Source organism: Kogia breviceps, chromosome 4, assembly GCF_026419965.1.
Source record: "Kogia breviceps isolate mKogBre1 chromosome 4, mKogBre1 haplotype 1, whole genome shotgun sequence".
Classification (NCBI taxonomy): Eukaryota; Metazoa; Chordata; class Mammalia; order Artiodactyla; family Physeteridae; genus Kogia; species Kogia breviceps.
The window spans coordinates 51170956-51183737 of NC_081313.1; the positions used below are offsets into that span (position 1 = coordinate 51170956).

A 12782-nucleotide genomic window follows, 5' to 3' on the forward strand; every position below is an offset into this window, starting at 1 on the left:
TGGTGGATACAATGAAGACAAGAGCCACTGAGAAATTGGTTGTAAAAAAAAAAAAAAGAAAGAAAGAAATGGACGCTCAAAGATGTGGAAAAAACAGAAGGACAACATTCTCACCTGGGCTCCTCACAAATACCTAGCATTTAGACTTTGCCCCAGGCTCTCTTCCTAGCTCTATCTTTTGTTTCTAGTCCCCTGTCCCCCTTTAGATCATCTATGCTATAGCATAATGTTTTATTGTGCACCCTATGTTTTACCATCTCCCGTCTTTAAGACACACGGCTTGGATGCCTTTCATTGTATCTCCTCTTGGCCAACTTCTACTCATCTTTCGGGGTCTGCTTCAAATGCCTCCTCCATGAAGCCGTCCCTTATTTAATGTATAGTATTCGTTCCTCAGAATTTCAAAATGCTTTAGTCATTTCTTTGTCATGGCAGTTATTGCTTTCTATTATGTACTGTTATTATTTATGTACATGATTTATCTCTCTCCTTGGAATTTAGTTTCCTTGGAGACTTTCTCAAGGTTTCAGTTATACCATAATGAAAAGAGCATAGACTTAGAATTCAGACAATCTCATTTTCAGTTTCTAGCTCTTTCACTTTCTGATAGATTGTGTGACTTCAGGCTTAGTATTTAAGCTCTGTAAGCCTCAGCCTTCTTCCCTATAAAATGCCTATATCACAGGTTATTGAGAAGATTAAGTGGTAAGGGAGGTAACTGATTTAAAGAACCTAGCAAAGTTAGGTTCCTTTCCCTCCTTATTCATCTTGATTTCTATCCTCACTCAGAATGGTGTAGTACGGATATTAGATGCTCCAGAAATTGCTGAATGAATTAGTAATTTCTTTGCTATTACTAAGTATATAAAGGCTACTATAGTTTCTAGGCTCCTGATATTTTATTGGGATGATGTTTTTAAGGAATTCTTTTTTTCATTGGAACAGAGTATACTAGAGATTTACCAGATTAAAAATATATACAATGCAGAATTATTTGATGGATAATGGTGATGTCATACAAACCATGTTAAAATTCAAATGCATCCGAATTAGAGACCTACCTATTAGGAAAAAATTAATTAGCTTAGAGTTAATAGTAGCTTACAGAAGCTATTTCTTTTACTATACAAGTAGAAAATGGGCTTTGAGGGAGCCAAAAAGATGCTGCCTAGACTCAAGCAAGCCCATAGTTTGTATGATTGCTTTATAAGCAGTATAAGGTGACATATACTCCAGGCTTACAATTTTCATTCTCATTTTAACAGATTCAAATATATTCTATTACCAATGGATAAAATTATATTCCAGAGAATGTAAAATTGGGAACCCTAAAACTAGACTGTGATCTAAAGACTAGGTTAAAAACTTGCACTTCATTCCAAGAGTTATGGATTCCACAAGTACTAACAAATGGTGTTTGAATAATCTGAAAGATTTTGACAATGTTGTAAATTTTTAATTACTTGAAAAATTCAGTATAATGAAAACATACTTTAATAATCTGTAAAGACCTAAACCTTCTCTGTCTCACTTTGGTTTTTTTTTTGAGTTCTTATTCATCATTGTTCAGTTTGTATATTATTATGGCTACTTCAATAGTGTATCTTTTACTATTTAAGGATAGATTTTTAGAAGCTGGCATTACACATTCATTGCCCTTTGTAAAAATTACAAACAGGGTTGATCTCCATATGGAGTAGAGGTAGCATTCGTTTTATAATAAATAATATAATAAGGAAATATTCCTACTTGACAAACAGCCCTTAACTGTAATACTGTTTCGAACATAAGATCTAAATAATAATAGCCATCACTTGTTGAACATGTATTGAATGCCCAATATTTCAGATACCTTACTCTGATTTCATAGTTGAGGAAGCTGAGTCTCAGAGAAGATAAATAATTGTTGTTAGGTCTCCCAGACAATAAGTGATGGAGTTGGCTTTTAAGTCAGGACTTTCTGAATCCTAGGTTAATCTTTTTAATGACTGTACTCTACTGACTCTACAATAGTTATACTCTCATTGCCTCTCATTCTTTGCATACTTCAGATCACTCTAATAACTAGTTTGTTCAGCCATCATGTGGCATTTCTTCTTCAACTTTCAAAATAATCTTCCTCTCAAGGCCTTAGTCTTCAGAAAATATCATCTGAGTTTCCTGAATTACTAAAGTAAAAAATTTTTAAACTAGTATAATAAAAAAGATAAGGGTGGGCTTCCCTGGTGGCGCAGTGGTTGAGGGTCCGCCTGCCGATGCAGGGGATACGGGTTCGTGCCCCGGTGCCCCGGTCCGGGAGGATCCCACGTGCCGCGGAGCGGCTGGGCCCGTGGGCCATGGCCGCTGGGCCTGTGCGTCCGGAGCCTGCGCTCCGCAACGGGAGAGGCCACAACAGTGAAAGGCCCTCGTACCACCAAAAAAAAAAAAAAAAAAAAAAAAAAGATAAGGGTATTTAGTGGATGGAGCAAAGATGTGGTTGCTATTCTCTGTTTTCACATAATGTCAAGAGATAGGAAGTGATTACATTTATTGGAGAAATAGATCATGAGAGCCTAAACTAGGCATTGATGATGAGAGTCAAGAGGAGCAGTTACATGTGAGAGAGATTGGAAGATGACATACCTCTATGGTAATTCAGTGAAAGGGAGGGTGAACAGTCCCAGGGGAAATGTAGAGTTTGGTCATTAGGAGGAATATGGTTTCACCATCAAACAGGGACTTCAGGAGAAGGGACAGATTTGGCCAGGAAGGAGATGGCTTGGAGTTTTGACATAGAGAGTTTGTAATTCTTATGACATCTAGCCTCAAGCATCCATCTGGATCTAAGCCCTTGACATGTGGCTAGTTTGGATTGAGATGTCCTGTAAGTGTTAAATATACACTGCATTTGGAAGAGTTAGTACAAAAAAAAGAATGTAAAATATTAATATTCTCATATTGGTTGCATGTTGAAATAATAATATCTTGGATATTTTGAGTTATTGAGTTAAATAAAATATGTTTTTAAAATTAATTTAACCCATTTCACCATTTTTTTTAAGATGTTGGGGGTGGGAGTTTATTAATTAATTTATTTATTTTTGCTGTGTTGGGTCTTCATTCCTGTGCGAGGGCTTTCTCTAGTTGTGGCAAGCGGGTGCCACTCTTCATCACGGTGCACGGGCCTCTCACTATCGCGGCCTCTCTTGTTGTGGAGCACAGGCTCCAGACGCGCAGGCTCAGTAGTTGTGGCTCACGGGCCCAGTTGCTCCGTGGCATGTGGGATCCTCCCAGACCAGGGCTCGAACCTGTGTCCCCTGCATTGGCAGGCAGATTCTCAACCACTGCGCCACCAGGGAAGCCCCACCATGTTTTTTTAATGTGGCTACTAGGAAACTTAAAATTGTATATGTCTTACCTTATATTTCTGTTAGCACTAATGTACACAGAGATTTGTAATAGATAGTTAGAAATGTAGGGCAAAATGTCTAGATTTGGAAATAACCCATTATAAAAGTGATAGCTTATGTTATAAGATTAGATTAAAATGCTGGTGTACAGGGTATAGAAATGAGAAAGATGCCAACAATTATAGGATGAGAAAAGAAAGTAATTCGGAGGAGAATTAGAGAATCAAGACTCTAAAGTGGTACATAGTCTGATAGAATTTCAGAAAGAAATAGTTCTTATCTGGGCTTCCCTGGTGGCGCAGTGGTTGAGAGTCCACCTGCCGATGCAGGGGACACGGGTTTGTGCCCCGGTCCTGGAAGATCCCACATGCCGCAAAGCAGCTAGGCCCGTGAGCCATGGCCGCTGAGCCTGCGCGTCCAGAGCTTGCACTCTGCAACGGGAGAGACCACAACAGTGAGAGGCCCGCATACTGCAAAAAAAAAAAAAAAAAAAAAAGTAGTTCTTATCATTGAATGATAGAAAGGCCAAAGAGGAAGAGGAAGACTGAGAAAAGGACATTGAATTTGATTGATATAGAAGCAGTTTCAGTAGAGTATAAGAAGGATAGATTGCAAGAGATTAAGAAGTTAGAGGTTGATGAATTAGACTCTGTATATAAACTGTTCTTTCAAGCTAGGAGTTCACTTGTAAAGATAGCAATCTCTTGATTGGAGCAGAGTACAAGGAAATTTGAGCATGCTGTTGGCTGAATGAAAGGATTAGTGAAGTAGGAGTGCTTGAAGTTATAAGAAAGAGAAGATAATTTCTATAGTAAGGTCCTAAAGCATTGGGTCCCAAACCTGAGTTCATGTTAGAGTCACCTGGGTAACTTGTCACAGGAGCAAATTCCTAGGCAACATCTCACATCTAAAGAAATAATATTTTCTGGAGATGTGTCTCCCCAAACATGTTTTAACAAGTTCTTCTAGGTGATTATGATGTATCCATCAGGCCAAACAAATCAAGAAAATTAAGGGTTCTGGTGAGGACATCAGTGAAATGACTGACCATAGCATCCAGAATGGATAGAGAGACGACTGGGTTAGAATAAGACTGGTGGACTGTGAACTATTAAAAGAGTGAGCATAGGGCTTCCCTGGCGGCGCGGCGGTTGAGAGTCCGCCTGCTGATGCAGGGGATACGGGTTCGTGCCCCGGTCTGGGAAGATCCCACATGCCACGGAGCGGCTGGGCCCGTGAGCCATGGCTGCTGGGCCTGCGCGTCCGGAGCCTGTGCTCCACAGCGGGAGAGGCCACAACAGTGAGAGGCCCGCGTACTGCAAAAAAAAAGAAAAAGTGAGCATAAGTTTAGTAGGAATGAAAGACTGAGATAGCTAAAAACATAGTGGATTCTGATCAGAGAGGAAAATTTCAGAATTGAGGAACTTGGAGGCCAAGCTGTGTTTGTTTGATATGGAAAAAAGGTGAAAAGAACTGAGTCATGCACATTGTAAGAACTATCAGTTTGGTGACTCTAATACAGGACAGAAGTAAAAAAGTATGAGATTTGGGGTTTAGGAGGAAGCACTAAAGGCTGAATCAGTAGGGAACTGTTTAGACTTAGGATTTTGCTAAACCTTGATTATCTTTAGAGAACATTCCAGAATGGGGTGCCTCCTTGGGCTACCATGTTCTTAGTCTCTGTGACCCACTCTAGCTTGTGGAAAATAGAGTGGGTGCCTGACATTCACAGATAAAAAAGGCATAGTTTTAACTATTCACAAGTGACCCTAGGGTTAATGACATGGGCAGTTAATAATTTTTTCCAAGGCTTGAATTTGAATCTCCTGCCCTAAAAGTGGCCTGTAGAAACCAGTCACTTAACAAGTGACTTGCATTGAAGCCAACAACTTACATCTCCATTTGCCTTTAATATATGATTGTATTAATTATCAAAATACTTCAGCCTGATAGGTTTCACAAGAGAGGAAATTATTTGGCAAATTGTGATATCAAATGGGTTAAAAATTAATTGAGTTTAAAAAAATTAGCACTGCTCCTAGCATATAATAATTGCTTAATAAGTGGTAGTTGTTGGTGCCAGTTCAGGAATTCAACAAGTTTCGAAGCCAAATGTTTTTGTATATGCCCAGGTTTAGTGAATAGTATTTATATTAAAAAGTTTGTTTTGATTTGGAATCTCCATGAATAATTAAACTGAAACTAGAATGTTAAATTTGCAAGTAAATTAGAGGGAGAACAATAGTTCATTTATCACTTACCAACTGTGTGATATATTTGAAGGGGCTATATTTCATAGTAACTCATATTATATTGCTATTATGAAAATCACAACTTTTAATATATCCTTTAAGTATGTTTCCATACCACACATACACAGAAACAAAATGAATTACATTATTCACTTTGTTTTTCTTAGAGATTTACTGTACCTAACAACTAGATTTAGTTGTTTCTGCTAAACAACTTTCTCTTTTGGTCTATTATATACTTATATAATTGTTTTTGCTTTATAGCAAAGAGCTCAGAAAAGAAGCAAGACAATTAAAGCGGGAACTCTTAGCAACAAAACAAAAGAAAGTGGAAAATGCAGCAGAACAAGCAGAAAAAAGAAGTGAAGGTAAGGGCAGTTATCAAGCTTATATTTTCACTTGGTACTTATTCCGTCTCTCCTGAGTTGAGTTTTGTTGCTGTTGTTTAATGCTTTCTTTGGCCAGTTAGCCAATAAAATTAAGTTTCACTTAGGACTTTTGTCCAAGAAGGAAATTCAATCAAACATGATCGTAACTAGTGTTCCTTAATAAACAGAGTACTTCACATCAAGCAAAACTTAAATGTTGCCATAGCACATATCTAGAAGTACGCAGGATAGAATGTCCATTTTTACACTGCATACCGTTTAAAGCATTTAAGAAAAGTGTTTAGGCCCTATATATGAGACTTGTATAGACATTATTCATACGTTGGTTTGAATAGTATTAAATTCAAATTCTTGTTTTTTGTTTGTTTTTGGTTTTGCTCTATGTTTAGGTACAGAAAATCTAAAGTATTGATAAAACTGATCAAAAGCTGATCAAAATAATATCCTGCTTTTTATACAGGTTAAATATTTATTGTACTGTGATTTTTTTAATAAAGCTCTAGAACAGCTTCAAAAAAGCTTTTTTACTGAAGATCTTTAGTTTAAAACTGTTTCAGCTATAAAACATGTAATATTCAACTTCCAAAATAACAGTTGGAACTCTCTGAATCTGTCTTCTTTTTACAATAATAAAATACATTGTAGCTTCAGTGAACATGATCAGAAATTTGATTGTTACCTTTAATAATGTATACTAAATTTGGCTTAACAAATTTGCTTTGTGCATATATCTGTGTAGCCTCATACTTTTGGAAAGCATGAATATTTTTATCTACTGGGTTCTATAGCAGTCACTGGTGATATATCAAAGCATTAAGATGTAATATGTAGCCTTAAAGAATACATATTCCAATACAGAACAGTGGTACAGCATTTGGCCATAGGCATTATTGTTTATTTTAAGTAGCACAAGTAATACCACATAACTATCTAAAGCTCATAGTTCTTAGATTATTTGTACCATGTCCCCAGTGACTACTATAGTAAAGGCAGGTACTTGATGTAGAACTTAGAATCACCAAAATACGTTTGAGTGAAACAAATTATTCAAAAGTTAACTCACCAGAATGACACAAATTATAAACAGAATTTGAAGGAAAGGATAAACTTATATGTGACTAGATCATATGGGTAAAATGTAACCCAGATTAGAAAGAAGCTATATTGGCAATATTGAGATTTGAAAGAGTACAAGATTTCAAATATTGTATATGAAAGAATACAGTGAGGATTATTTAATTTTAAGTTTATATATAATTTTCCCAGGGGACTGTTTCTTATACTTAAAAAGCATTTTAAATATATGAAAGTAATTCCTTTTAACTGGAAAGATGTTTTATTTTAATTTTTTATTCATTTTTGAGCTAGTTATTATTATTCTCCCACCCCATCTGAAGAGCCATGATGGACTAGGGCTATGAAGTTGGCAGTGGATGGTTCTTGCCTTTGCACATAGCTCATGATCTAGTAGGAGTGAGAGAATTGCAGTAGGAAATTACTGAAATAGAGTTGTATGGTTAAGGCCTGTATTAGACATAAACACTGCTGTGTTGATTTATTTGTCTGCCTTTGAAATACTTAATAAAATTAGGTAAAGAAAGATTTGAATCTTAAAAGAATGATTTCTTAACACACACAAAAAACTAAGATTCTTCTGGTGGAGCTTATTTCAGTCTATTTATATGAAAGTTAGCCAGGTAGTAATATATATATTACTTTTCTGAATTTAATTTTTCTTATATCATCTAGAAATACCTGGATTTTCCCTAAATCTGAGAGACAGTTAAAATTAACTTCCCAAAAAAAGCGATCATTTGGTTGCTATCGTTTTGCTTCTAGTCTCAGAATGGGCCATGTTATTTATTTTTTTATTGTTTTATTTTGAAATAATTTTAGACTTACGGAGAAGTTACAAAAATTGAGTTTCCAGATACCTTTAATGTTTAGGTCTTGTGTAACCATAGTACAATGATCAAAACCAAGCAATTAATATTAACATGGCACTATTACTAACTGCAGACCTTATTAGAATTTCACCAGTTTTCCCACCTGCGCCCTTTGTCTGTTCTGTGATTCCTTCCAAAATTCCATATTGCATTTAGTCATCATGTCTCCTTAGTCTCTTCTGATTTGTGACGGTTCCTCAATCCTTTCTTGTCTTTCATGAACTTGACACTGGTTAGATATTTTGTAGAATGTCTCAATTGAGTTTGTCTCATGTTTTCTCATGATTAGATTGAGGCTATGCATTTTTTGGAAAGATTGCCACATAGTGGCATGTCCTTCCCAGTGCATTGTACCGGAGGTAACAAGACATCTGTTGTCTTTTTATTGGTGATATTACCATGATCACTTGGTTAAGGTGGTTTCTGCTTAGTTGCTACACTGTTAAGTTACTCTTTTTCCCTTTGAGAATATAAGTACTGGAGGGGAAGACACTTTGCAACTATACAAATATCCTGTTTCTTTTCAAGCTTCCTCACACTAATTTTAGCATCCATTGATGGATATTGCCTATAGGCAACAGTTATTTACTGTTGTGTTCTAATGGTGACTATTTCCCTAATTAGTACTACTTTTATTACTTGGAATTCTTCACTAAGAAGAATTTACTATTTTTAATACAAATTTTGACAGTAATACTAGGTGCTCATTATATGAAACACTAATGGTTGTAGAATGCTTTGGAATATTATATTTCAAAGTAAACAGGAAAGTATTGAGACTCAATTTCAGTTACTAGCAGTGAGGTTATTTAAGCCTTAGTGACTCCATTTTCTTATCATAAATCCAGGGATAAAATGCCTTGTGCATCCTTCAAGTTGCTTGTAAGAAGTAAATTAGGTAATGAGAAGACCTTTAATAAATGTACAGTGCTATCTAAAAATAATAATTTTACATTTGTAAGAGAAAAATATAGCTATTCATGGTTTCATTTTGTTTCCTATCCAAATCTACAAATTGAAAATATGAATTTTTTAAGCCTATTTTTTAAATTTATTTATTTATTTATTTTTGGTTGCATTGAGTCTTCATTGCTGCACGTGGGCTTTCTCTAGTTGTGGCGAGCTGGGGCTACTCTTCGTTGTGGTGCATGGGCTTCTCATTGCGGTGGCTCCTCTTGTTGTGGAGCACGGGCTCTAGGCCCACGGGCTTCAGTAGTTGTGGCACGTGGGCTCAGTAGTTGTGGTTCACCAGCTCTAGAGTGCAGATTCAGTATTTGTGGCACATGGGCTTAGTTGCTCTGCAGCATGTGGGATCTTCCCAGACCAGGGATTGAACCTGTGTCCCCTGCATTGGTAAGCGGATTCTTAACCACTGCACTACTAAGGAAGTCCTGAAAATATGAATTTTAATACTGTGTTAGAGTTAAAGCCTATAATCAATATGGTTACATATAAATATGACATAAATTAAAATCTCAAAATAAGCTTTCCTTAACTGTGTTTTCACAGTTGCATTTTTATAATCATATTCTTTCTTAAAAGTATGTGTGCATGCACTTAGGTACATTCTTAAGTTAAGCTTCCAGTAGTATTATTTCCTGATTCTGTGAATTAATCCGGCCAGTCTAACACTTGCTGACTACTGCGACTTTATTTTAGAATTTAATGTATTATTCTCACATTAAAAGCACTTGGAAAGAAACCCATAAGTACAAGAAAGCTTTGTGTTCTAATGTCCATGCATTAATTTACCTAGTTTTGTCCTTGCATGAATGGAGGTCTCCCATTTAGCCAGGTGCTCTAATAGATGTGATACTTTTTCAGGGCTTCTGTCATCTTAGTAAATCACCTTTGATCAGGGAGTAATATTCCTTTGGTTTTATAATCTTCATCCAATTTCCTGGGCTAGATCCTTAGCCAGATTTGTATAGATAATTAGGAATTTATGTTCTAACCATAGTTCTGCTTCTAACTCTATTCTATTACCTGAGACAAGTTACTTTGAAATCAGGATCCATCTGTTTCTCCGTATAGAAATTCTAAGATAAATAAGGTGTGCTATTTTAATTTTTTTAATGTTTTGCTGTATTTACTCTTTATTAATTCCTTCAGTTCCATTATGACAGAAAATAAAATAATTAAAAGTCATTTGAAAGAAAGATTGTTACTTTTACATCAGTAAATACTTTGGGCCCCATACAATTAAACAGTCCAAAATACATTGATTGCCATTTGATATTACCTGATTGTAGTGATAGTGCCATGAGTATATGCACATGTCCAAACCCATCAAACTGTACACGTTCAAACATGTACAGCTCATTTGTATGCCAATTATGCCTCAACAAAGCTGCCCCCTAAGAAAGAATATTGATCTACAACCCAGAAACCTCTTAACATCTCTGCCCTAGTATAAAAGCATATACTTATAATTGAGTCAATGTATTAATCTTTTTAACACCAATGTAGTAAAAAGCTTCTCTATGTAGTAAAAATGTATATGAGACCATCCATTTTTCTCTTCAGTCTTCCCAGTAAAGCTCAAGATCTGCTATTTCTTATATCACAAAGATATTGTCAGATAATAAATATAATTATGCCTCTGTGTATGGAGTACTACAAAAATATAACCTCATAATTTTTGCCGTTGCTTTGCCACCTATTCACTTTTTAAAGGCCTCAGATAATGTATAAAGAAGGCTTCAGTAAATGAAAGAAATAGAATGTGAAGGAATACAGCCATTATTATGGTCATATAATGACAATTTTTATAGCAGCATGAAATTTGACTCTAAAATTTAAAAAATTTACATTTCTTAGTTGAATACAAAATCTGCAGTAGGCTCTAACATCCCAATTTAAATAAACAAGGAATGTGGTGTTTTACTTTAGATACCAGCAGTGTCAAAAGAGATGTACTGCAGGACAATCCTGTTTACAGCCTGGGAGTCTCTCTAGTCCCACTGTAAATCATCCAGGCCTGTGCATAGGATTTTTGTAGGGGGTAATAAATTTTGAATAAGATTGATAGTTAATTGGAGATAGTTGGTTTCCTGTGTTGGCTCTGTCAAGTTCTTTAATAAACTATATAATCCTTTTTGTTAAATTATGTCTCTAAGTCCTTTCCAGGTTTCTTTAAGTTTCATCATATCAAAACCAGCACCAAACTGAACATAGTCACATAGAGATACAGGTTTGGACTTATTCTCTAGTCAGCTCTAGGGAGATAAGGTGTCAGATCCTCTTTTCAAAGTTCCAAGGGCACAATACCTGCTCTATGACTAGCGCCAGAAATTAGAGAAGGAAGAGCAATCTGAGCTTGTAAATCAAGACACAATTTTAAAGCCTCTTCATGAAACACATCCCTGAGGTGCTTAGTACCTCTCAAATTGCACTGGGCCATTTCAGGTCTCTTCAAACTATCTTTTTAATGCTGGATTAAGTCAGACTAGGGCCTCTCAGGCTTGATAGGTTGTTAAAGTATATAGTTTTTGACTACTTTTCATCTATCTAACATATAATGTTAAACTAGCTTAATCTTGGTTTTTATAAGAAACAGAAATCCTTCTGGAATGTTAGCTCTATGTTGTGCCTGATACCATGTAGAATTCCTCTCTGAGCAAACTGGTCCTGTTTTCCAAAGCAGTTAGCTCTCTTCAGGGAGCCTTAAGTCATCATTTTTTTCCTGGAGGCTGGAAGTATCAGACCTATTTTTCCTGTAGTCTACTCTTAATATATTGCTAACTTTTAATGTTATTTACATGGAAAAGTGAAAATATATTTGCCCTTGACTCATAGAAAGCCTCTCAGTCCAGCCATCAATAATACTCTATTTATTCTTACTTTGGGCATGGTGCTAGTAAACTGATTATCTGGTTCTAAGTTAAAAAGAGATTAAAGAATAATAAAAATGTGGGACAGTGCTCTTTAAAAGGGTAAACTTGATGGTATATAAAGTATACCTCAAGGATTAGAAAATAAATAAATAAATAAGCAAAAGAAAACCCAGGGCAGGGACTGCCCTGTGGATCTTTCTAGCCTACTGTTTTATAGGAGTAAAAATAATATAAAATTTTTTTAAAGCGAGAGAGAAAGGCATGGCTAGGGAGACATCCATTCAGGTAGCAGTAAGAGGTGATACATGACCACTTGACATTAGGTAAGGAAACACAAGAACATAGTAGTGGAATATTATGGATATATTTGCTGTAGATGATACTTCATTATATTCTGAAAGCAGGTCAGTATTCAAATAATTGATACTCATTATAATGATCCTGAGTCATTAAGAAAAGTCTAGATATTATTTATTACTATTTAATAAGGCAGAGTATAGGCAATTGTTGTAACCTAATTGGTAAAAAAAAAAGTTTGTAATTATTTTAATCAGTTAAAGATAAGATTCTCATCTGAAATATGTAATTGTGTGGAACACCTCATTTACTAGAAGTCCTAGAAAAATGAAGCTTCCCTTTGTAGCCAGGACAGTCTCTCAAGTGAAATTTTATTGAATGCATTTTACTACCTTTATGTGCCAGAAAGCATGCTTTATTTTTAACAGTAAGTTTTTCAAAAATATAATTTTTAAAATAATAAAGACTTTTAAAGGGGTATAGCAAGTTTAAAGATGTACATACCCTCACAATTAGACCAAGAATTTAATCTTTTGATACAGTGAGTAAGAGATGATCTTCTTTAATGTGAGAGTCCGTAAAGTACTTTGTTCTTTTTTGGACAGTCCATCTCAAACTTTTCACTAGCTATTGTGAACAAATCTTACTGAGCTTTACTTTGATAACCATATGT

General features: G+C 35.5%; 1 protein-coding gene across 3 annotated transcripts in view; it reads left to right on the plus strand.

The window, feature by feature from the left end:
- Positions 1-12782, plus strand: part of CWC27 (CWC27 spliceosome associated cyclophilin) — a 240724-nt gene that overhangs the window by 124492 nt on the left and 103450 nt on the right. For all 3 annotated transcript variants that reach the window (XM_067031029.1, XM_059062304.2, XM_059062305.2), the window contains one exon: positions 5906-6009. In XM_067031029.1, coding sequence (XP_066887130.1) covers positions 5906-6009 — 104 coding nt within the window. The remainder of the gene's footprint in view (positions 1-5905; positions 6010-12782) is intronic.